This window comes from Babylonia areolata, chromosome 5, assembly GCF_041734735.1.
Source record: "Babylonia areolata isolate BAREFJ2019XMU chromosome 5, ASM4173473v1, whole genome shotgun sequence".
Classification (NCBI taxonomy): Eukaryota; Metazoa; Mollusca; class Gastropoda; order Neogastropoda; family Buccinidae; genus Babylonia; species Babylonia areolata.
This window is the reverse complement of record NC_134880.1, coordinates 14,309,778-14,337,277: the sequence shown is the minus strand read 5'-3', so window position 1 is coordinate 14,337,277 and position 27,500 is coordinate 14,309,778. Positions and strand designations below refer to the sequence as shown.

The 27,500-nt window shown below is 41.9% G+C and overlaps 1 protein-coding gene across 2 annotated transcripts in view; it reads right to left on the bottom strand.

The window, feature by feature from the left end:
- The window catches only part of LOC143282382 (aquaporin-9-like), a 38,713-nt gene extending 14,092 nt beyond the window's left edge, over positions 1 to 24,621 (bottom strand). The window contains exons 1-3 of one of the 2 annotated variants that reach the window (XM_076588001.1): positions 24,487 to 24,621; positions 22,508 to 22,640; positions 1 to 64 (exon numbers count right to left, since the gene is read on the bottom strand). The exon at positions 1 to 64 is cut by the window's left edge and continues 63 nt beyond it. In XM_076588001.1, coding sequence (XP_076444116.1) covers positions 1 to 64; positions 22,508 to 22,591 — 148 coding nt within the window. In that variant the 5' untranslated portion in view covers positions 22,592 to 22,640; positions 24,487 to 24,621. Of the gene's footprint in view, positions 65 to 22,507; positions 22,641 to 22,864; positions 22,981 to 24,486 lie in introns of those variants that run through there. The other variant, XM_076588002.1, reaches the window with a different exon arrangement.
- Positions 24,622 to 27,500: the final 2,879 nt, after the last annotated feature.

The window sequence follows — 27,500 nt, the reverse complement described above, 5'->3', positions numbered from 1 at the left end:
TCAGAGGGCTGCTGTGCTCCCTCTCTCCCAGCACCAGCTGAGCTGCTGACCCCACTGCGAAGGTCTGCAATCAGTGTATTCGTTAGCAACAGAAAGCCAAGTTAAAATAGACGCTTTAAAAAAAATAAATAATAAAAAATTAAGGGGGTTATGGATGAGCAATGAACTTTTCTTTTTTCTACGTAGAGCCCTCGCCCTTAACCCTTTCACCGCCAGTCAATTTAGAGTACAAAATTCCCTTGTGGTATAAACACAGAAAGGACAGTGGCGAAGAATAGCTGAGGATTCCCCCCCTGCGATGTATAGAAAATATGGTCTATCCTACCACCGAACATTAAGAGCAGTAGGTTCATGCATAACAGACCAATGAATGGTCACCTTTCAGTGACATGGGTCCTCTACCAGGCCTGTGCATAAATGCGAGCTTGGCAGTGAAAGGGTTAAGAAGGGCCAAAGAAAAGAAGAAGGACAGTTGTGAACAGATGGAAAGGAAGAAAAGAAAGAAAGAAAGAAAGAAAGCATATGATCCGTGGATTTACTTGCAACTGAGCACAAACAAAAATCTCCATCGTCGTCAACACCATCGTCGTCGTCGTTGTCAACATCATTATCAACATCATAATCATCACCACAACCACCAAGACGACAACCACAACCGTCATCAATATTGTCACTATCGTATTCGTTGTACCCAGTATTATTCAGGTCGTCACTGTCATCATCATCATCATCATCATCATCATTATTATGTTTGGATCGACGTTCGTCATCATCATAGTCTTAATCACCACCGTGATTATCACAACTGCTATACCATCATTAACATCATCATCGCAGTCGTGTCTGTCATCGTCATCAGAAAGATGGTATGTGAAACCAAGAAGAGGGAAGCGATAACGAAAGAGAGAACAGAACAAAGAGTAGATAACAGAGAACGAAGAAAGAAGTGATGACCTGAAAGTAGAACGGCTCTTACCTGCTGAGGCACGTGGTTGTTGTGTGCCCAGTGATGGATGCACAGACAGACAGACTGACTGACCGGCTGACTGACTAACAGATAGAGAGATAGATAGATAGATAGATAGATAGATAGATAGATAGTGGAATAGATAGTGGGATAGATAGATAGTGGGACAGATAGATAGTGGGGTAGATAGTGTGATAGTGGGATAGATAGTGGGATAGATAGTGGGGTAGATAGTGTGATAGTGGGATAGGTAGTGGGGTAGATAGTGTGATAGTGGGATAGGTAGTGGGGTAGATAGTGTGATAGTGGGATAGATAGTGGGATAGATAGTGGGGTAGATAGTGTGATAGTGGGATAGGTAGTGGGGTAGATAGTGTGATAGTGGGATAGGTAGTGGGGTAGATAGTGTGATAGTGGGATAGATAGTGGGGTAGATAGTGGGATAGGTAGTGGGGTAGATAGTGTGATAGTGGGATAGATAGTGGGATAGATAGTGGGGTAGATAGTGTGATAGTGGGATAGGTAGTGGGGTAGATAGTGTGATAGTGGGGTAGATAGTGTGATAGTGGGATAGATAGTGGGGTAGATAGTGGGATAGATAGTGGGGTAGATAGATAGATAGATAGTGGGATAGATAGATAGGTAGTGGGGTAGATAGTGTGATAGTGGGATAGGTAGTGGGGTAGATAGTGTGATAGTGGGATAGGTAGTGGGGTAGATAGTGTGATAGTGGGATAGGTAGTGGGGTAGATAGTGTGATAGTGGGATAGATAGTGGGGTAGATAGTGGGATAGATAGTGGGGTAGATAGATAGTGGGATAGATAGATAGATAGTGAGATAGATAGTGGGATAGATAGATAGATAGTGAGATAGATAGTGGGATAGATAGATAGATAGTGGGGTAGATAGTGGGATAGATAGTGGGGTAGATAGTGGGATAGATAGATAGATAGTGGGATAGATAGATAGATAGTGAGATAGATAGTGGGATAGATAGATAGATAGATAGATAGTGGGATAGATAGATAGTGGGATAGATAGTGAGATAGATAGTGGGATAGATAGATAGATAGCTAGTGGGATAGATAGTGAGATAGATAGATAGTGGGATAGATAGATAGATAGTGGGATAGATAGTGAGATAGATAGATAGATAGATAGATAGTGGGATAGATAGATAGTGGGATAGATAGTGAGATAGATAGTGGGATAGATAGATAGTGGGATAGATAGTGGGATAGATAGATAGTGGGATAGATAGTGGGATAGATAGATAGATAGATAGTGGGATAGATAGTGAGATAGATAGTGGGATAGATAGATAGATAGTGAGATAGATAGTGGAATAGATAGATAGATAGTGGGATAGATAGTGAGATAGACAGTGGGATAGATAGATAGTGGGATAGGTAGAGTGATGGCCTAGTGGTAAAGCGTCCGCCTAGGAAGCGAGAGAATCTAAGCGCAGTGGTTCGAATCCCACAGTCGCCATTATTTTCTCCCCCTCCACTACACCTCAAGTCTTGGTCTGGACGCTAGTCACTCGGATGAGACGATAAACCGAGGTACCGTGTGCAGCTTGCACGTAGCGCACGTAAAAGAACCCGCGGCAAGGAAACGGTTGTCCCTGGCAAAATTCTGTAGAATCATCCACTGTGATAGGAAAACCAATAAAACTGCAGGCAGAAAAAGACACACACAAGTATGGTTTGCGCTTTCATTGTAGCGACGCGCTCTCCCTGGGGAGGGCAGCCCGAATTTCACTCAGAGAAATCTGTTTTTTTTTTACAAAAAACAGTGATATGATACAACAGATAAATAGGTAGATTGACATAGACAGAGAAAGAGAAAGAAAGAGAGAAAGAGAGAGAGAGAGCGAACACTGAACACTGAAATGTTTAATGCCAGAAGCGGTAAAGCTCCAGTAACGTAGTAGGTACTAATCAGAACAAAAAATGGTGCAAAAATAGATAAAATGAAACAGAAAGGAAAAACAGAATTGCAACAAAATAAACTAATAAGAGATCAGCGACACTTTGGCACTTTGTCATTAGCTTGAGACAGACAGACAGACAGACAGACAGGCAGGCAGGCAGACAGGTAGGCAGACAGACAGACAGACAGGCAGGCAGGCAGGCAGACAGACAAACAGACAGACAGACAGACAGAGACAGACACGGAGAGATAGCATAGGTAGAATGCTGTGGATCATTCTGTTGAAACTTTAATCGTTCATTCGCTGTCTGTCTCTCTTTCCTTCTTTCCTTCTTTCCCCCTTCTTTCCTTCCCCTCTTTCTTCCTTCATTTCTTCCTTTCTTCCTTCTTACATTCCTTCATTCCTCCTTCCCTTCACTCATTCCTTTCTTGTTTCCTTCATTCCTATCTTTTCTTTTCTTTCTTGATACATTTCTTCCTTCCTTCTTTCCTTCCCTGATTTCCTTCTTCATCTCTTCCTTCCTTCCTTCCATCCGTAATTCTTTTTTTCGTATTTTCTGTCCTTTTTCTTCCTTTCTTCTTTCCTTCCCTGATTTCCTTCTTCATCTCTTCCTTCCGTTCTTTCTTCCCTCCTTCCTTCCATCCGTAATTCTTTTTTTCTTTCCTTCTTTTTCTTCCTTCTTTCCTTCTTTCCTTCCCTGATTCCTTCTTCATCTCTTCCTTCTTTCCTTCCGTTCATTCTTCCTTCCTTCCTTCCATCCGTAATTCTTTTTTTCGTATGTTCTGTCCTTTTTCTTCCTTCCTTCTTTCCTTCCCTGATTTCCTTCTTCATGCCTTCCTTCCTTCCTTCCTTCCTTCCATTCGTAATTCTTTTATTCATATTTTCTTTAATTTTCTTTCTTTCTTTCTTTCTTTCTTTCTTTCTTTCTTTCTTCTTTCTTTCTTTCTTTCTTTTCTTCGCCCTCTTTCCTCCCTCGCGGCTGTACAAACCATAAGGCCAAGCACTTGAAAGTGTTTCCTTTGCACAGGCACAGCCAGGTACATGGGGTCCTTGGTCGCCCAATTTACATATTTCCATACATCACTGTCAGACAAGAGAGAGTCTGTGGAGAAGGAGGAGGAGGAGGAGGAGGAGGAGGAGGCGGAGGAGACTCAGAAGAGACTCAGAAGAAGTTAACAAGTGGTATCCGTACCGAAAAGGTAAAAAAAAAAAAAAAAAAAAAAATTAAAAATTAAAAAATTAAAAAATAAAAAATAAAAAACCGACACGACAGACAGTGTTCTTTGAAGGAGAGACAAGACAAGACAAACATCTTCAGTTACGAGCGTGGGGTTTTTTCTTTCTTTTTTTTTTCTTTCTCTTTTTTTTTTTTTTTTTTTTTTTTTTCATTACTGCCCTCGCCCATAAAGGGAAGAAGCAGGTTTGGTTTTTTTTTTTCTAAAGAAAGAAAAAAATCTTAAAACAAAAAAAAAAAGATGAATCAAAGTTGATACATATAATAACAGAAAACGAAATCTACACTAACCGTGAATTTACATAAGCTTTCAAAAAGGAAAAAAGAACTAAAAGTAAAGACGAAGACTGGAATGAAAATGAGTGTAGTCGAGGATGAGGGGTGGTGGATGGGCAGGGATTTTGCGGAGGGGGGGGGGGGGGGGAAGGGGTGCGGGGGGAGGGGGGGGGAGGGGGGAGGTGGGGAGTGGGTGGAGGAGGACGAGAAAAGGGGGATGGGCGTTGGGAGAGAGTGCGGGAGGGGGAGGGGGAGGGGGAGAAAGAGACACAAATTCAGAGACAGACAGACGAAGAGAAAGAAAGAGATACATGGACATTAGAGACTTTCGGGAACATAGATACTGATTGCGGACAGGGAAATAACCAGAAAATGATTATATCAATAAAATGTACAGGTGGGGCGTGGAGACAGACAGACAGACAGGGATAGCAGGAAGTGAAAAGAAGAGACAGACAGACAGAGACAGAGAGAGATAGATACACAGAGAGAGATGAAGAGATGGAGAGAAAGAAAGACAGAGAGACAGAGAGATAAACAGAGACAGACAGAGACAAACAGAGATACAGAGAGACATATATATAAAGGAAGACAGAGAGAAACAGAGACAGAGAGAGAGAGAGAGAGAGAGAGACAGAGAGACAGAGAGACACAGACAGACAGAGAGAGGAACAGAGACAGACAGACAGAGGAAAGAGAGGGGTGAGATGAGACTCAGATGGTTTAATCGTACTCGTGCCACAAGCCTACGCAAACCAAAATTAATGAATAACTAGAAAATAAATAGGGGAGGGGGGGGGGATGTTTGTGTTGCATATTTGTCCACATGTAAAAGAAAAATGATATAAGAAAATAAAGATTTTTTAAAAAAAATTTTAAAAAAAATTTATGTAGACAGTTGTTTATTGGAAGGACGCGATTCAGAGCTCTGTCAAAGCAACTCCAAAGCAAAAGGTATCAATGATAAGCAAGTACCTTTGAGAGAGAGAGAGAGAGAGAGAGAGAGAGAGAGAGAGAGAGAGACAGAGACAGAGACAGAAAGAGAGAGACAGAGAGAGGGAGAGAAAGGGGGGGGGGGAAGAGAGACATGGAGTATAGGGCGATCACCTCGCGATACCTGTCTTAAAAAAAAAATCTATGCCCTGTCTTTCTAGAAGTTTCTCTATGTCTGTCTCTATCTCTGTGTGTGTGTGTGTGTGTGTGTGTGTGTGTGTGTGTGTGTGTGTGTGTGTGTGTGTGTGTGTGTGTGTGTGTGTGTGTGTGTGTGTGTGTGTCTCTTTCTGTCGTCCACCAAGGACGAATCGTGCCGAGTGTCTGTTTATAGGGGACTGAGTGGTGTGGTGGTGTAACACTTATAGCGCACAAGTGGGCAGAAAAATGAAAAAGAAAAAAAAATGAAGAAAAAAACGAACACGAAAGAAAGAAAGAAAGAAAGAAAGGGGATAAAAAGGAGGGAAGAAATAATTTAAAAAAAAATAAAATAAAATAAACAACTTGACGATTTGGGCCCATATCTATCTCTGTCTCTCTTTAGCTCTTTCTCTGTTTCTCTGTCTCTGTCCCTGTGGCTCTCTCTCTCCCTCCCTCCGCCCCCCCCCCCCCCCTCTCTCTCTCTCTCTCTCTCTCTTAAGAAATCGTGCTGATTCCCTTACCCTCTTGAAATAAAAAGTTCGTTCGTTCGTTCGTTCGTTCTCTATGGTGAGGGATGTGGGGGATTGGGGGGAGGGGGGACGGGACGGATGACATAGGGACGGAGAGTGGTGTGGCCAATGGAGAGAGGAACAGAGGTGATCTGTTCGCACCTAATTCCTTTTAAGAGAGAGAGAGAGAGAAAGAGGTGTTTGAAAACTGGTCCAGCAGGCACGCTGTATCTCTCAAACTGACGGGCGCAATAGCCGAGCGGTTAAAGCGTTGGACTTTCAATCTGAGGGTCCTGGGTTCCAAATTCGGTGACGGCGCCTGGTGGGTAAAGGGTGGAGATTTTTTTTTCGATCTCCCAGGCCTGAACCTTTTTCATGTGTATACGCACGCAGAAGATTAAATACGCACGTTAAAGATCCTGACAGAGTACGGTGGGTTATGGAAACAAGAACATACCCAGTATGCACACCCCCGAAAACGGAGTATGGCTGCCTGCGTGGCGGGGTAAAAATGGTCATGCAGGTAAAAGCCCACTCGTGTACATACGAATGAACGTGGGAACTGCAGCCCTCGAACGAAGAAGAAGAAGAGTGGTCAAGCAGGGACGCCATGTCCACAAACTGAGTGGCAAGGCCTGTGTGTCCACTGTGCACACACGCCCACGCTGCTATATCAGAGATCTATATCAGAACATGACTGATAATGACTGAGGACTCAAACTTTATGTCAACCGAAAAAAAACAAACAATCGATAAATAAATGAATAGAAAGTTAAAAAGAAAAAGAAAAAAAAAAGATAATCACAATAGACAGACAGACAGACAGACAGACAGATAGATAGATAGATAGATAGATAGATAGATAGACAGACAGATAGATAGATAATCAATTCATCAATCAATCACTCAATCGATCAACCAATAATAAACATACAGAACTATCACGTAATGTGTGTGTCGAACGTCAGCACCTTTGACCGACAGATGTGCTTCCAACTGGAGTAAGCTTGTAGGTATGTATTCTTTTCATTTCAAAGTCTTTACTTCTGGGTTTTTTTGTTTGGTTTTCTTTTTCTTCTTCTTTTCTATTTTTTTTCAAAAATGAAGTGGAGTGATGGCCAAGAGGTAACGCGTCCGCCTATGAAGCGAGAGAATCTGAGCGCACTGGTTCGAATCACGGTACAGTCGCCAATATTTTCTCCCCCTCCACTAGACTCTGAGCGGTGGTCTGGACGCTAGTCATTCTGATGAGACGATAAACCGAGGTCCCATGTGCAGCATGCACTTAGCGCGCACGTAAAAGAACCTACGGCAACAAAAGGGTTGTCCCTAGCATTCTGTAGAAAAATTCACTTCGATAGAAAAAACAAATAAAACTGCAAGCAGGAAAAAAAAAAATGGGTGGCGCTCCAAGTGTAGCGACGCGCTCTCCCTGGGGAGAGCAGCCCGAATTTCACACAGAGAAATCTGTTGTGATAAAAAAAAAAAGAGAAATACTAATACCAATACCAAATACAGTATCACGAACATTTGTATTGTGGGTTGTCACACACACACACACACACACACACACACACACACACACACAGAACGCATCTGCGCCACTGTATGCTGCAAGTGTTAGTCCCTAATTCACCACGTGATCAGTCCTTTGACCTGTTCTCAGTTTCTGGAGTGGATGAGACCGATAAGTGGAAAGGGCGTGGGGCAGGAGTAAGGCTGGTAGTTCAGGTGGGAGGGGGGTTGAGGTCAATACAGACAGACGGACAGAGAGAGAGAGAGAGAGAGAGAGAGAGAGAGAGAGAGAGAGATCAAATCGAATCGAATCGAATCAAATCAAATCATATTATGGTGTTCAGAGCCGACCACTAAAGCCATCTGAAGGCTATCACCACGTTAGAGAGAGAGAGAGAGGGAGAGAGAGACAGACTGACAGACAGACAGACAGACAGAAACAGAGAGAAACAGACAAAGAGAGAGAGAGATAGAAAGAAAGACCAAAGACTGAACTTAACACCCAGTTCACGTTTTATTCGTGTGAATAGATACCATTGACAGAGAGAGAGAGAGAGTCCTCCGAAGATGAGTGTATATATATATATATATATATGTGTGTGTGTGTGTGTGTGTGTGTGTGTGTGTGTGTGTCTGTCTGTCTGTCTGTCTGTCTGTCTGTGTGTCAATTGTGAGACAGACAGAATGTTCAAACAAATGGTTGAATTTCATTTCTGAATGCAATTGAATACGCAAAATGTGGGGTGTTTTGTTTTTTTCTCCTTCTTCTTCTTCTTCTTTTATTTATCTGTCCCTAGAAAGGAAACAACTAGAGAAAAAAGGACAAGAGAAAGATTTAACAAACTATTGAAAAAAAAAAAATCATGTCAATGTCTCATACTCGTTATAAATGATAGAATAAACTGTATGAAGGAACGTACAAATACGCGCAAACATTTTCTTTCTTTCGAAATGGTGCATAATATGTGAAGAGAAGGAGAAATAAGAAAGAGTTGGTGAGGTTTACAAAATGATGTGTGTCAGAGAGAGAGAGAGAGGGGGGGGGGGTTGGAAGGGAGGGGCGGGGGGGGGGGGGGGTTGGAAGGGAGGGGCAGGGGGGGGGGGGTAGTACCTGTCACAACCTTTGATATATTAAAAATACACACTTGACGACCATCACAATTTAACGAAGAAGCACGTAATTAAAATTCTTTTGAGCTTTTCGGGCATAAGGAGTCTTTTCTTCTTCTTCTTCTAGGGTTATTAGGTAAAAACAACACTTACCGGGGAAGAAAATGTAATCACAAAGATCACACTTTTTTGTTTGCTTGTTTACTTTTTTCTTCTTTGCGTGCATTTTCATCTTTTTTTTCTTCTTCTTCTAGGGTTATTAAGTAAAAACGACACTTACCGGGGAAGAAAATGTAATCACAAGATCGCACTTTTTTGTTTTGTTTGTTTATTTACTTTTTTCTTCTTTGCGTGCATTTTCATCTTAAAAAAAAAAAATCAAAATAATTGTTTAGGGGATGAGTGAGGATTGATGCTGTTACGTTTCTAGTACCTCTCAACAAGCAAAGCAAATGAAGCAGGCTAATTCATACACCCCTTGAAACTTTTCTGTGACAGGTGTGTTTCAGTAGCGACGCGTGCTATTCAGAACACCACATTCCTAAGTGCCGAGCCTACTTTTGTCTCTCGTTTGAAAGTGGCACAATTATTTTATATCATATACGAGTATATTGACCTTTAATTCGTTCAGATTTGTAAATATTTGCTCTGAAAAAATAGCGTTTCTTTCAACTGTAGCAAAAGGAATTTTTGCGTGGGTGTGTCTGCTCGTACATCCATAAATATTCAGACACATAGATATATATATGCATACATACATATATACATACATTCATATATACGAATATACATACATCGACACAAAAATACGCAGATACATACATATATACATATGCACGTACATACATACAAACATACATGCATGCACACATACATATGCGTGCCAGCATGCATGCGTCCATGCGTGTGTGTGTGTGTGTGTGTGTGTGTGTGTGTGTGTGTGTGTCGCTGTGCGTGTGTCTGTCTTTGTCTGTGTCTGTGTGTCTGTATGTGAATGTGTGTGTGTGAGACAGACAAATAGACAGATAGACAGAAAAGACGTGCTGACAAGGCTATTAGCACACTATTCATCAAACGATCATGTTCAAACTTTCAATCATGCAACGAGGTATCATTTCCGCGCCTAAGAAATGTACGGCAGAGAAGCCACTCTACTGGAGAAGGAGAAATAGAACTGATTACGAGATGAAGACACGAGAGCGTCTGCGCCTGAAGCAATTTGCAATCCTGTATTTAATTAAATGATACTTTAAATCATGCGAATCGTCTGTGCTGGACGCATCGCATTGGTGGTGTGCTCATTTACCAGCGCATGTCAGCTTTCAGACAACTCCCAGAGTGATGGCCTAGAGGTAACGCGTCCGCCTAGGAAGCGAAAGAATATGAGCGCGCTGGTTCGAATCACGGCTCAACCGCCGATATTTTCTCCCCCTCCACTAGACCTTGAATGGTGATCTGGACACTAGTCATTCGGATGAGACGATAAACCGAGGTCTCGTGTGCAGCATGCACTTAGCGCACGTAAAAGAACTCACGGCAACAAAAGGGTTGTTCCTGGCAAAATTTTGTCGATAAATCCACTTTGGTAGGAAAAACAAATAAGACTGCTCGCAGTTAAGAATACCAAAAAAATGGGTGGCGCTCTCCCTGGGTAGAGAAATCTGTTGTAATATTTTTTTTTTTTTTTAAAGAAAGAAAAAGAAACACTTTCATGCATCTTCGATTGTTTAGAGCTAAAAAAAAAAGAAAAAAAGGGTGCTCTACAGATTATCTCTTGAACATGATGGAGGGGGTGGATGTCAAACATTACGAAAAACAGCAATATGTGTAGGGGTGGGTGGGGGACGACGGGGATCATGTGTGTTTGTGTGTGAGTGTGTGTGTGCGTGCGTGCGTGCGTGTGTGTGTGTGTGTGTGTGTGTGTGTATGAGTGTGCGTGCGTGCGTGCGTGCGTGTGTGTCTGCGTGCGTGTGTGTGTGTGTGTGCGTGCGTGTGTGTGTGTGTGTTTGTGTATGTGTGTGTATGTGTGTGTGTGTGTGAGTGAGTGTGTGGGTGTTGGTGTGTATGTGTCTTTGTGTGCGTGTGCGTGTGCGTGTGTGTAGGAGAGAGAGAGAGAGAGAGAGAGAGAGAGAGAGAGAGAGAGAGAGAGAGAGAGAGAGACGTAGCTAAATACATCGCAGAAGCAATGTACCTTTAAAAAAAATTGACAGAGCACTGATTAATCTTCAGATGTTCCAATCATCCCATCATTTGTGAGCGCGCGCGCGCTTGTATGTGTGTGTGTGTGTGTGTGTGTGTGTGTGTGTGTGTGTGTGTGTGTGTGTGTGTGTGTGTGTGTGTGTGTCTGTCTGTCTGTCTGTCTGTCTGTCTGTCTGATGGGTATGCTTGAGTGTTTGCGCTGGTGTACGAGATGTCTATGTGTACCGCGTTTCGTTTGTAATTTCGCTGAATGACATTATTGCCCCCCTCGTTAACAGGGCGCTAATGTTCACTGGACAATAAAATAATATGTCAGTGTCAGCTCTCTCTCTCTCTCTCTCTCTCTCTCTCTCTTTCTCTGAATGTGTGTGTGTGTGTGTGCGTGCGTGCGTGCGTGCGTGTGCGTGCGTGCGTATTGTGTGTGTGTGTGTGTGTGTGTGTGTGTGTGTGTAATCGATTGGAGGGTCCTTCACCTCACCACAGGCAGCAGACCATAATACAGGGTTTGGTCAAATGTCCTGTATTCATCGATTGTTGGCACATAGGGGAAAAGGAGGGGTTAAAGAACAAGAGAATGGGAAATATAAAGAGTAGGAAGGGAGGCTAAAAATTAACTTTGAATGCTTCAGTCTCCTATCCGGTTGATAGAAACCATGTCTTTTCGACCTTTCTCGACACCTCGGAACTGACAGAAACACAACTCGTATTACAAGGAAAGCTTAGGAACTCACTTTGAAACAAAATAATAACGAAACTGAAAAAAAGCTTGATTGGCTAAACTGATGAGACTCAGCACAACCATTTTCCATGAACAATACTTCTGTATTTGTGGCTTTAAATGCTACTATCTCCTTTCTGGTTGATACAAACAATATCTTTCCTATCTTTCTCGACAACTCGGAACTGACAAAAATACAACTGGTATTACAATGAAAGCTTAGGAACTCACTGAAAAATATTTCTAAAAACGTAACAAAACTATTAGAAAAAAAACAAACCATTTTCCATGAACAATAGTTTGCACATGCATATGCCACAAAGAAGCTTCAATATTGCAAGCATTTCACCCTGTTATAACCCTCCCCTGACTAATGAATTGATATCTCATCATTTACAAACGCACCAGACTCATGTTTGATACATTTGATTCATAAAATAGGAATGAAAATTTATGCTATCATCAAAAAGTGTGTTCTTCTTTCTTGCAGGAAAAGTATTTCTTCCAAAGACCAACGAACTACGAAATGTACAACCTAAACACACGACATTGTTCTGTTTAAGATTATTCAATGTGTTGTTGTTGTTGTTGTTTTTCTTACATATTACAAATGAATCACAGGCACGAAAAGTATTTTCCCAAGACCAATATGAACTATGAAATGTACAACCTGAAAACACGACACCAGTCTGTTTAAATTGGGTTTTTTAGATGATTATTCTGTCTGTGTCACCAGCTGTTTAAGGAACGCCAATTTCCTTCAGTCATTGCCCATCCTGTCACCCCAAAGCCTGCGCTCTCTTTTTGTGACAGGATGTAGCCCCCAAAATGTCATCCAGCCTTGGGGTTGTCTGTAACGAGGTGATCGTCGGAGGGGCAGAGCCATGCTTTTCCCTTCATCTGTTTTCCACAAACGCTGTCTCTCCTTTCATTGTCTGGATCATCGCTTCGTCCTGAACCAGACACGCCTTCAATCTGAAGGTCACAGTCGTCACTGTGTTGTCTGAGAGGTCACAGTCGTCACTATGTTGTCTGAGAGGTCACAGTCGTCACTGTGATGTCTGAGAGGTCACAGTCGTCACTGTGTTGTCTGAGAGGTCACAGTCGTCACTATGATGTCTGAGAGGTCACAGTCGTCACCGTGTCGTCTGAGAGGTCACAGTCGTCACCGTGTTGTCTGAGAGGTCACAGTCGTCACCGTGTTGTCTGAAAGGTCACAGTCGTCACTATGATGTCTGAGAGGTCACAGTCGTCACCGTGTCGTCTGAGACAGTCGTCACCGTGTTGTCTGAGAGGTCACAGTCGTCACTATGATGTCTGAAAGGTCACAGTCGTCACTATGATGTCTGAAAGGTTACAGTCGTCACTATGATGTCTGAGAGGTCACAGTCGTCACTATGATGTCTGAAAGGTCACAGTCGTCACTATGATGTCTGAAAGGTCACAGTCGTCACTATGATGTCTGAGAGGTCACAGTCGTCACTATGATGTCTGAAAGGTCACAGTCGTCACTATGATGTCTGAAAGGTTACAGTCGTCACTATGATGTCTGAAAGGTCACAGTTGAAGTTTAGAGAGACGGTATTGTCTTAATTTCTTTAAGTTGCTAAGATGCAGTAGTGCAGACGCTAAGAGTTATAGTGACATTTGCAAAATCTGTTATCGCCCCTTGTTCATATGGGGCTGCGTCGTTGAGTGAATAAATCATCTGAATCTCTGTCTCTGTCTCTTCTGTCTCTCTCTGTCTGTCTGTCTGTCTGTCTGTCTGTCTGTCTGTCTGTCTGTCTCTCTCTCTCTCTCTCTCTCTCTCTCTCTCTGATGTAGCAAGGACAGGTTGGAAGAATGGATCATGCCCAAATCTTAATCCTTGAATAAAAAAAAGTTTTGAGTTTTAAGTTCGGAGTTCTCTCTCTCTCTCTCTCTCTCTCTCTCTCTCTCTCTCTCACACACACACACACACACACACACACACACACACACACACACACACACATATATATATATATATATATATATATATATATATATATATATATATATATATATATATATACACACACACACACACATTTGTGTGTATAAGTGTATGTGTACATGCCTGTTTCTTTATCTCTTCTTGTAGATTTTTTTCTTCCTTTTAGTGTCTTTCTTTAGTTTGTTTAAGTTTAACGTCTTTTCACCCTTTTGTGATATCAGACGGCGTACGTGCCTGTGCATGCGCTTATATGTGTGTAGGTGAATCATGTCCGTTCGTTTGCGCGCGCGTGTTCCTGTGTGTGTGTGTGTGTGTGTGTGTGTGTGTGTTGTGTGTTTTGAGTGTACGCCTGTGTGTGGAGGTTAAAAACCGGACTGTCCAGACGTTATTGGGGTGATAAAGAGGGACGGGTGGGTTGGAGGGGGGTGGGGGGTGTGGGGGGTGGTGTGGTGAAGGTGTGTGACAGAGCGGACAAAAGCTGAAAGATAACCAAGGTGACCACTTTGATAACGCCACCCACGCTGGTCACCAGAGCCCGTGGTCGGGTCAAGATATCAGTAGCAGGCAGTAATGGATCACCACCTGCTTCTCCGCAGTCCTCCCCCACCGCACCCGTTCCCCCACCCCCCCATGCACCCCACTCCCCCCTCTCCCACCCCCCCTTCCCTCTCCCCCTCCTCACCTATCTTGCGTACTTGGCCCAGTGGCTGCCCGGTGGGAAGCACGCCTTGGAAGCGTGAGTCCCCTGTGTTCAGATCGCGTGGAGTGTAATGTTGATCCTGTCAAAGAACCCAAGGCAGCAAGGTACCTCTACCTGGCTGTGATTGACAGTTGGATAAACGGCTTTATTGCTACACACACACACACACACACACACACATGCATGCATGCATACACACACACATGCGCGCGCACACACACACACGCATACACATACACTCACACACACACACACTCACCACAGTCCTTATTCTCCTATCGTTCTCTTTTTTTCTTCCCCTCCCTCCCTTCTTTTCCTTTCAGATTGATTTATTTGAATGTTATTGATTGATTGATTCATTCATTCATTTATCGGTTATTGTTGTTTACTTTTTTCATCTATTATTTATTCATTTATATAATTACCTACTCAATTATTTCCTGTACCCCCTTTACTGGCCAGATCGCTCGTCGGGTGCTAAAACGCATTCCATTTATAATGTACCCTCCGAAAAGGGGAGTTTTTAGTGGAAAAAAAAAAAAAAAAAAAACTTTTCATCCACGTGAGAAAAAAAGTCCACTGTACATCTGGATAACACCGTGGGAGTTGCAGCCCACGGTAAAAAAAAAAAAAAAAAAAAAAAAAAAAGCCAACTCCATATCATTAACATGACCACGTGTGACACGTGGGATATACACTGGAAAAGTAGTGATGCCAGCTAGACACCAGGTCAAATGGCTGAAATCCTTACCGTCCACATCTGTCGTTAGGCCATGGTATGATACTCCGATTAATCAACGGCGAAGAACAGAGGTGAGAATAGATATCCGGAAACCTACCACCGGTGCATAGCCAAAGACAGAACGGCTTTTTATAAGGGGGGGCACGGCAGTGCAACAGAGACCAAAATGATGATTTTTCATGATTTGGGTTTTTGATGGATTTTGACTCTTGAACATCTCTTCTATCATATGCATAAGTTTTTTTCCACTGTAAAGATGTCTTTAACAATGAAAAAATTGCCAATAAAGATTGCTTGCTGAATCACGAAAGTGTTTATTAATAATCTTTTGTTCAATTTCGACGCAAGTCGTCAAGTTTCTGGCCTTGACAACATACCTTGGACTTGCTCAATGATGAGTAAACCTACAACTATGAGACTCTGCATGATTGTTTTATGACATGTTATTGAAGTTTTGTCACGAGCATGTATGAAAATATTCTCTGGGTTTTAATTCATAGCAGTTCCAATCTTTTTACCCATTGTAAATTTTGAGGATTTCGGAATACACAAAATTTTAAAAATTCATAAAAAGTACAATAATTGAAGAATCAACACAATCTCAAGTGAAAATGAAGATAATGTCATTGTGTATCAAGTCCACATAACAAAAAGTGTCTGCATGCACCACATGGACCACAAACCCGATTTCTTTGATACATTGTTTGGCGGCCATTTTCATTTGTTTCCATAGCAGCGGGTATTCACAGAAATCTAAGAATACTTTTTTTTATGATCCACAAGCAATGATACACCTAGTAGACAAAAAAAAGAGATATATGGTCGGAGAGGAAAAAAAAAGTCTTTATTTGACTGTAGTGTCTGGCCTTAGTCATTTCTCCTATCCGAGAAACACGTGCACACAGTTCATGCAGATAGAAATTGGCAGCAGAAGAGAAGATGAAGACAGAGAAACCAGAATTCTCGAGGAACGAAATGTAACGATGGATTTCACTATGTTTTGAATTGTCCGAAAGATAAATGCTACTCGAAAAAGACTGACTGGTACCGAATAATTAGGCCCTGACAATAATATTCATCAGTGTTCTTTTTTTTTTCGAAAACATTTTTTGCTGCACAATTTAATTACATCAGTCAAACTTGGGGGTAGTGTGTGTAACTGGTCCGAACATACACGCCAATATGCTAGTCTGGTTTTTGTTGGTAATTTTTTTTAAAAACCGTTTTGGTCTGTTTTTATGCTTGTTTCGCTTGATAATGTTGGACTGGAGTTGTTACTCAATGTGTATGTTGTGTTACCGCATCCTCCACTCCCGAAAAGACGTAAAATGCTTTTCTTCTTTAAATCTTTGTACAACGTTCCCGAGCTTTTGAGTTCATGTCATTCGGATGATACGATAAACCGAGGTCCCGTGTGCAGATGTACTTAGCACACGTAAAAGAACTCAAGCAAAAAAAGGGTTGTTCCTGGCAAAATTCTGTAGAAAAAATCCACTTAGATAGGAAAAAACAAATAAAACTGCACGCAGGAAAGAAATACAAAAAAATGGGTGGCGCTGTATTAGAGTGATGCGCCGTCGCTGGGGAGAGCAGACCGAATTTCACACAGAGAAATCTGTTGTGATAAAAAGAAATACAAATACAGATTATCGGTTCCTAAAAAAAAACGGCAAGAGGAATTGTCACAGCACATACTTGTTGCAGAATATGTGGTTGACAGAAGGAGAGCTAATTGTCATCTGATGTGATCTATATTTTACATAAACCTCAACAAAACACCACAAAGTGATTTAACTCTCTCCATACGAACGGCGAAAGAGACGACGTTAACAGCGTTTCACCCCAATTACCATCATCAAAATATTGCAAGCGGAAGGCTCTTATTCTGAAGAGGTGAATGTTGACAAAGAATATCACTATTCTGACGACGGAAGCTAAAGGTTGGGTCATTGAGACACCCACTGGACATCTGATGGGTCTGTGTAGAGGAGAAGAGAGGACTGGCCGTACTGAGTGAGTTAACTTTGGAGGAAGAAATTAAAGAGTTGGTTACAACCAACAACTACATTACGTTTGCTGTATGGCTTGTCTTGTTCTGTGTCAGAGGTGTAGAGGTGGAGGAGAGAGACAGATCGAGAGTGAGGCGGGGGTGGGGTGGGGGTGGGGGGAATACAGAAAGAGAGAAAGAGAGGTAGAGAAAGAGACAAGGTGAAAGAAACGAAGGGAGAGGTAGAAAGAAAGAGAGCCCGAGATAGATAGAGAAATAAAAAGAGAGAGAGAGAGAGTGGTGAGATAAAAGGAAAGAGAGAGACAGAAAGAAAGAGGAAATAAAGAAATGGAGAGAGAATGAGAGAGAAAAAGGGTGAAACAATGATGTAGAAAGGGGGAGATGTAAGGAGAGAGAGAGATAGACAGAGAGACAGAGACAGAGATAGACAGATAGACAGACAGACAGACAGACAAGGCCAGACAGAGGCAGAGACAAGACAGCCTGCCAGCAGAACGATAATTAATGACTGGGTTGAACTTGTTCGAAACTCTCTCTCTCTCTCTCTCTCTCTCTCTGTCTCGTCAGCGCCTTGTGGTGTGGTGGGAAAAGAATCCCCATGGGAAAGAAAGGTGGGATATTGTCAGCATTGGACAACACACACACACACACACACACACACACACACACACACTTCCTCCCCCCCTCCCCCCAGTCTCCATTACCTCGGCCTCCAGAAGAACACCAGAGCACGTTGTCCTGTCCATGAGACAAGGTCACACGCCAAAGGACACCAACGTGAATATTGCCTGGCGTGGTGATTTGTGAATTTAGAAAACAGACGACCCCCCCTCTCCAGCCCCCCCACCCCCCACACCCCCACAGCCCCCCCTCCCCCTCCCCTTCCAAAAAAAAAGAAGAAAATGATAATAAATTAAAATAAACCCTTTCGATGTTTCTAAGTAACTTCACAAAGTTCTTTTGAACAAATCAAGAGGAAAGATATAAAGAAAATTAGATGAACAGATATTTGTTTTTTTTTCAAAAAGTGATAAGAAAAACGATGAATATTAAAAATTTAAAAAAAAAGAAATAAGGAAATATAGAAAGATAGATAGAAAGAAAGAAAGATAGATAGACAGATAGACAGATAGATAGATATGTTCATTTGCGTGCGACGTTCTTGTTTAAAAAAAAAAAATTATTAATACACATACATGCACGTACGTACACACACACACACACACACATACACCCGTACGCAAGCACGCACACACACACATACACACACACATACACACACAAACACACACACACACTCACACACGTACGCACGCACACACACACATACACAGATACACACACATACACACACACACACACACACACACACACATACACACATACACCCAAACACACACACATACACACACACACACACACGCAATACACACACACAAACACACACACACACACACGTACGCACGCACACACACACATACACAGATACACACACATACACACACACAAACACACACACACATACACACACATACACCCACACACACACACATACACACACACACACACGCAATACACACACACACACACACACACACACACACCCGTACGCACGCACGCACGCACACACACACACACACACACACACACACACACACACACACACACACGAACAAAGAAGAGACAGCGACAGCAGTAGAGCGCAGGTTCAAAGCTATCAATGTTCTGTCCGGGTGGTATTTTGGAGGAGACTACCTGATCTGTCAATGATCACTCATTCTCTGTACTCATCAAGTTTCATGTCAGGATTTTATTTCCTTGGTGAGAAAAGAATGTTCCTCTCTCTCTCTCTCTCTCTCTCTCTCTCTCTCTCTCTCTCTGTCTCTCTCTCTGTCTATCTTTCTCTCTCTCTCTCATCTTTCTCTCTCTCTCTCATCTCAACCTCCCCTCTCCCTTTTCCCCCATCTTTCCCTCTCTCTCCACCTCTCTCGCTCTCTGTCTGTCCGTCTCTGTCTGTCTGTCTCTCTTTCCCTCTCTCCCCACCCCGTCTCTCTGCACCTCCTCTCTCCCCCCCCCCTCCCTTTCTCCCTCCCTATGTCTCATTCTCTGTCTCTGTCTGTCTCTCTCTCTCTCTCTCTCTCTCTCTCTCTCTCTCTCTATCTATCTATCTGTCTATCTATCTATGTATCTATCTATCTATCTATATATCCATCTCCATTTTCTCTTTCTTTCTTTTTTTTTTAATCTTCGTAACCGTTTCCTTCTTGATTGTGGAATCCAGGGCTGGGTTGGAAATAATTTCTTATTACTTCACTTCTCCCAATACCATGGAAAAGTAAATTTTCGTTTCCCTTCCTTTCGTTTTATTTCCACTTTCTCTGTCTCTGTCTGTGAATAGATTTTTAGATTTTATTGTCATGAAATCGTAAGGTTTATAAGACACAAGTGCAATGGTAAATGAATGAACGAATGAAAAAACACACAATTAATCAATCAGTTAATGCAGTAAAATGCAGCAGCATTCATAAACAAATTTTCCCAATCTTGTTTGTATATATTCATCATCTGTTAGCATCACCTGACTGGGAATATGTCCTGTGTTATTCGAATTTTGAACATCCTTTAAAAATTGTTGCCTTAAGGTTTTATGTTTAATACAATGATCAAGAAGATGGATTTCGTCTTCCAGGATGTTACACTTGTTGCACAATCTGTCTTCTTGTGGAATATTTAAATATCTACCTTTCTCAATCTTTAGGTCATGCGCGCTTTTTTACATGACCTGTGTGTCTGTTCCACTGTGACGGACAAATGCATTTGATGAACCAGTACTCCTATATATGTCAAGGGGCTGTTTCACAACAGGGCCGGAATGGGGCATAAACACAACTTTTTTTTTCTCAGATGCACAAGTTCAGCTTTTACACACATCATCACAAAAACACAATGTACACAATCATACAAGCAAAAATGTACACAGTTATACAAGCACAAAGTACACAAACTTTCAAGCACAAAGTATACAATCAAACATAAAGTAGACAAGCATACAAGCATATCGAGTACACAATGATTCGAATACAAGGTAGACACGAATACAAGGACATATGCATCGAAGTACAAAGCACATAATCATACAAGCACAAAGTGCACCAATTCGCATGCATACAAGCACAATGCACACACAATCATTCAAGCATAACTTACACAACCATGCAGCAAAAGGTACACAAGCATACAGGAACAACGTACTCAGGTATGCCAGCACAAAGTACACCATCATAAAAGCACAGAGTACACAAGCATACAAGCACAATGTACACAATGATAGAAACATAAAATACAAGCACACAAACACGGTGTACACAATCATCCAAGCACAATGTGGACACGAATACAAGCACAAAGTACACAAGCATCCAAGTACAAAGCACACAAGCATTCAAGCACAAAGTACACAAGCATTCAAGCACAAAGCAAACAAGCATTCAAGCACAAAGTACACAAGCATTCAAGCACCAAGTACATAAACATCCAAGCACAAAGCACACAAGCATCCAAACACAAAGTACACAAGCATTAAAGCACCAAGTACACAAGCATACAAGCACAAAGCACACAAGCATTCAAGCACCAGTACACAAGCATTAAAGCACCAAGTACACAAGCATACAAGCACAAAGCACACAAGCATTCAAGCACCAGTACACAAACATCCAAGCACAAAGCACACAAGCACTCAATCAAAAAGTACACAAGCATTCAAGCACAAAGTACACACACATCCAAGCACAAAGCACTCAAGCACAAAGTACACAAACATTCAAGCACAAAGTACACAAGCATTCAAGTAGAAAATACACAAGCATCCAAGCACAAAGTACACAAGCATCCAAGCACAAAGTACACAAGCATTCAAGCATAAAATACACAAGCATTCAAGCACAAAGTACACAAGCATCCAAGCACCAAACACATAAGCATCCACGCACCAAGCACACAAGCATTCAAGCACAGAGCACACAAGCATTCACGCACAAAGCACACAAGCACTCAAGCACAAAGTACACAAGCATCCAAGCACCAAGCACACAAGCATAATGTACACATTCACACAAAAACAAAGTGCACGATCATCCAAGCGCAAATTACACAAGCATACAAACACAACATATGCAACCACAAAAGGAAAGAGACAGACAGACAGAGATAGCAAAGGAAAAGATTCAAAGATTCAAAAAACTTTATTACTCAAGGATAAAGATTTTAGGCATCGCCCAGTCTTCCAATCTGTCCTTGTGACAACAATAACAATAACAACATTAACGATAACGACACAAAAATAATAATTTTGTTAACACTGCTACATCCACTGCTACTACAACGAAGAATGATCACCACCATCATCATTAACATCGTAAAAAGTAATAAAACGAACGCATTCATACATTCATATCAATACACATGCACACACTCTCACCACCCAACACACACACACACACACACACACACACACACATACACACAAACACACACACACACACACACACACACACACATATATATATATATATATATATATACTTATGCACATACAGAGACATGACCGAAGTGAGAAACATATAGCGGACATAAAGAAAACAGAGAAGCACAACTTTACCATTGCACATAATATATACAAAAGTGATTAATTTGCTGATGCAGATGTTACAGGTATTAACATCCAATTTACAGGCGAACAAGTAAAAACATTAAAGCACAAAGGTAGAAATAAAATAAATTCACTGCATGTAGGTATGGATACAAACTTCACGGAAAAAGCATGATTTTTGTCTTTTTTAGCTGGTTATTAATTTTTTTTTTTAAACAAGCTTTGTGGGCCTATTGTTTGTGGAGCAGAAGTTCTCGTATGTTTGATTTGAAGGAACGTAATGAATCGCACGTCTTAATGAACGAAGGAAGAAAGTTCCAAGCAGGCGGTCCAAAAAATGCAAAGCTAGATTTGTACAAATCGATGCGCACACGTGGCAGAATATAAGTATCTGAATCGTAACGCTCTGATGCCCGTTGAACAAGGTCACTGATTTATGGTGGTGACATGTTTTGTGTACTTTTAACATGAGGACCATTTAGAGAGAGAAGGAGAACGAAGGAGAGAGAGAGAGAGAGAGAGAGAGAGAGAGAGAGAGAGAGAGAGAGAGAGAGATAGTGAAGGAAAAAAGAGAGAGAGAAATGAAAGATTGGATGGGGAGGTAATACATCAATGAAGACATGCATAAATAAAAACAAGCAATTGTGAGTGAGTCTTGATTATACACGCAATTCGAAGAAAAAAAAAATTCGTGCAAACGTTGTTCGAAAAACAAACCAATAATGAAACAAACACACTGAAAGGTAAGGTACACGACAACGACGAAGAAACAACAGAAACAACAAAAGGCAGTATAACCAAAGCACAAAACAAAACAAAAAGAAAGCTTACTCACCACAAGGATAAAAGTACCGATTAATTCTGCCAGCATTTCTCGCACCAGCGGATAGGGGATACGAAGATGTTTCTTTAAGCCCATGGTGTGTTTCTGGACCCAAACGTGGTATCAGTCGATCGTTTTTAACACCCTACACAGCAAAAGTAATCGAATGTTCAAACATCGCAAAATTAAGATTTAAATTTTTTTCATAGTTTTATTGCCTTTTCACCTTTGCAAATATATTAAGATTGAAACAAAACATATATATGAGATCCAGATATGGTACCACAAATCATAAGGGTAAACAAATTACATTCGAAATGAATCAGAATCAGAATCAAACTCAGATAGAGATGTTCAGAGTAAATTTACCGGGTACAGCGGCTGTCATCTTGTGGACCATTACAAACTCAGCTGTGGGATCACAGTTAAATTGATGTTACGTACACCAGTGGAGATGATTGTAAACATGTAGGCCGAGATTTTTTTTTTTTTTTTCAGGTCAACCGCATTCCATCGGATTTTTTTTTTTAAAGAAGAAGAAAAGAAACAAACAGTTACAGAAAATGTAAATAAACCTATGCACAAACACACACAAATAATTGATAATAATAAACGTTCTCTTCCGCCGAGACAGTAAAAACAAAAACCACCACTTAATGATTTAGAGATCTCACAACGAAAAAGGCTGAAACGTCCAACGCATTAATTTGACAGTTCACACCCACACACAAACACAGGTCTGAAACAGGCGAAAGACACCACTGAAGTCTGTTTGGTTCTAAGTGCGTAGCGGGGCCATTGTGCACAAGACAGCAGTCGGAAACCTATGTATCTCACCTTGAAAGGGAAGGGGGGGGAGTGGGAGGGGGGCAGCGGGGGGGGGGGGGGAACAGCGGGGGGTGGGGGGGGGGGGGGGGGGTTGGGTGGGGTTGAAGAGGTTTTGATAAGAACAAGAGCCTTGAGAACATGCTCCAAACCTTATCAACAGCTCTTTTGTCTCCAGCTACCAGCAGCGGCCTGGGGCGTAGAGAATTGTGTGTGTGTGTGTGTGTGTGTGTGTGTGTGTGTGGTCAGATTTAAGATGTTATTTTTATCAGCCTTATTCTTCCATTTTTCCTTGCTTTTCTACGGCTTTTTTTTTCTTATTATATTTCTTCTGTGTGTGTGTGTGTGTGTGTGTGTGTGTGTGTGTGTGTGTGTGTGTGTGTGTGTGTGTGTCTGTGTGTGTGTCTGTGTGTGTGTGTGTGTGTGTGTGTGTGTGTGTGTGTTCTTTTCTTTCTTCTTTTTCTCTCTCTGCTGTGTGTGTTGTTGATTTTCTTTCGGTCTTCCTGTTTTATTCCAAACTATATAAACGCACTGGTTTGTTTATTTGTTGTCTTTTTTTTCTATTTTATTATTACATATATCTGCTTTAAAAAAAAATTCTATATTACATCTTCTCGTATTCTCGGATAGTTTTAATGCATAAAAGCACACATTTCCTTTGACATTGACTTTAGTTCAAAATGTTTTAATGCATATAAGCACACCTTTCCTTTGACATTAACTTGAGTTCAAAACAACTTCTTCTTCGTTCTTCTTCTTTTTCTTTCTTTCTTCTTCTTCTTCTTTCTTTCTTCTTCTTCGTTCTTCTTCTTCTTCTTCTTTTCTTTCTTTCTTTCTTCTTCTTCTTCTTCTTCTTCTTCTTCTTCTTCTTCTCACGTACTTTATTCGTTTGCCTTCGTGTCTCTGTTTATCGAATCTTTCATACCTTATACTCCCTTTTTTTTTTTTTTTCTTTCTTTTTTACATTATATTTATTATTTATTTATTTATTTGTGTAAGCTTATCTATTATTTATTCACCTTTTTTTTTCCTCAAGGCCTGACTAAGCGCGTTGGGTTACACTGCTGGTCAGGCATCTGCTTGGCAGATGTGGTGTAGCGTATATGGATTTGTCCGAACGCAGTGACGCCTCCTTGAGCTACTGAAACTCAAACTGAAACTCATACCTTATGACTGTGTTGACAGAAACCTGGTCAGGTGAAATCAATCACAGTGAACGCACCAGACACAGCTGAGGGCTCAAATGTGTCACCGCAAGCTTTCTCGTTACTTTCTCCCTCTCGTTCAAAGCGCGAAGAGACGAGGCGAGCGGGCAGGGCTTGTGACGTACTGACTGACGATTTGCACCTAGCTGGGTGAGCAAGATGATGAACCAAGCTAGCTGTGCGCGTGTCAGTGTGACAGTGCTTCTCTCGAAATGGTTGTTAGGTTTCACACACACACACACACACGCGCGCGCGCGCGCGCACGCACGCACGCACGCAAACACGCACGCAAACACATTCACACACACACACAGTGCAAGCACGCAAACACGAACGCAAACACATTCACACACACACACAGTGCAAGCACGCACGCACACACACACAAAAACACACACACACACAGACACACACACACACACACACACACACACACACACACACACGCACAAACACACAGTCACAGTGCAAGCAAGCACGCACGCAACCACACACACACACACACACACATACACAGTGGACCTGTGTGTGTGTGTGTGTGTGTGTGTGTGTGTGTGTGTGTGTGTGTGTGTGTGTGTCTATCTCTGTGTGCGTATGTGTGCGTATGTGTGTGTGTGTGTGTGTGTTTGCGTGAGTTGTCTGATTTTTTTTTTCCTTTCAGAAGTCTGTGTTGGTCACTGATTGCTGGGGTTTCTACCACGACGCCACGAACCTCATTGTGTTTTACCGTGTAAAACTGAAACCATGAAAGATACATGGTAAAATATACTTAGTGATGTAACCCGCGATGTCTGGACATTTGCAGGCATGGTTGACGAAGAGTGTACGAACCATTTGCTCGGCTGTAGAACTTGTTTTCTTATGAGGCATTGATTTCGCCCTGCTGTCAGAAACAAGGATAGTATCAGACAGACATATATATATATATATATATATATATATATATATATATATATATATACACACACATATATATATATATATATAGAGAGAGAGAGAGAGAGAGACAGAGACAGACAGACAGACAGACAGACAGAGACAAAGAGAGAGATACAGAGAGTGAGAGAGAGAGTGAAAGAGAAAGAGAGACAGACAGACGGACAGAGAGAGACAGACAGACAAAGAGAGTGAGAGGGAGAAAGAGAAAGAGAGAAAGAGTGAGAGAGAGAAGAGAGAGAGTTCAGGAAACACTTTGTTTGAACAGGTTTTTTTTATTTGAAAAGGTCACGATACAAGCAGTGATTTCGACAGAACAACAAGACATGAACATCATATACACAGTACACAGTACATCATATACAAACGATAAATATGTGTCTGACGTTTATGAGGTACAAAATGCACACAATGAATATAAGCTAGAATAAAATGAAATGAAATAGCAATAAAAAACCCCTCTGTGTGTGTGTGTGTGTGTGTGTGTGTGTGTGTGTGTGTGTGTGTGTCGGTGTCGGTGTCGGTGTCTGTGTGTCTCTCTGTGTGTACTCGCGTGTGCAGTCGTGCGAATGCGTGTATAAATATCACAAAGGCAAAAACAACAACAACAACAACAACAACAAAAAACAACACCACCACCAAAACCACAGACACCAAGGTATTTGTATGTGTGTACACATGTGCGAAATGCCATTGGATTTTTTTGTCAGCCCTGAAAAGTGGCAAGACGGTCATGCGTTGAACTTCTCATCCAGTGTTCACCAGTGATCTGTGTTCGAAGCGTCTTCGGGGGAAGGGAAGAGGAAAACAGAAAAGGTAGAAAACTACCACAAAATGCATAACTAACAAGCAATTACATTTAACAATAACAATGCAATAATGATAATAATAATAATAATCAGAAGCCATTAACACAATTCTGAAGTACATTAAAGGAATGTAGAAATAGGGCTATGAAAAATGCCTGTGAAAGTTCAACCATAAGAACCTCGTCAGAAGTAACTTTCCAAAAATTATCTGCAGAATAGTTATTCTCTTTGAAACAGTGGAGTGATGGACTAGAGGTAATGCGTCCGCCTAGGAAGCGAGAGAATCTGAGCGCGCTATTTCAAGTCACGGTTCAGCCGCCGATATTTTCTCCCCCTCCACTAGACCTTGAGTGGTGGTCTGGACGCTAGTCATTCGGATGAGACGATAAACCGAGGTCCCGTGTGCAGCATGCACTTAGCGCACGTAAAAGAACCCACGGCAGCAAACGGGTTGTTCCTGGCAAAATTCTGTCGAAAAATCCACTTCGATAGGAAAAACAAATAAAACTGCACGCAGGAAAAAAATAAGAAGAAGAACAAGAAGAACAAGAACAAGAAGAACTAGAACAAGAAGAAGACGACCGCATATCGTAAATCGAGGTGTTGGAGGTCAGGGGCGACTACTCGTGTGTCAACTATAACATGGTGAAGAGAAGTTCTTGGCCGTGCTGCGTGCCACTCGCGAAGATCTCTGACGACCCTCATACTGCCGGCTGATGACAGGAGAAGGAGGCTGTAGATCATTCCTTGCTTGAGGCCTGTCCGTCTGCTGTCAGACTGATCGCGTTCTGTTTTCTTCACACACACACACACACACACACACACACACACACAGAGGCTCGCTCACGCACGCACGCACGCGCACACACATACAACACACACACACACACACACACACACACACACACACAGAGGCTCGCTCACGCACGCACGCACGCGCACACACATACAACACACACACACACACACACACACACACACACACACACACACACACACAGAGAGAGGCTCTCTCACACATACACACACACACACACACACACACACACACACACACAGAGGCTCTCTCTCTCTCTCTCTCACACACACACACACACGCACGCACGCGCACGCACACGCACACACACACACACTACGCACACACACACACACACACGCACGCACGTACGCACGCACGCAGGCGCACACACATACAACACACACACACACACACACACACACACACACACA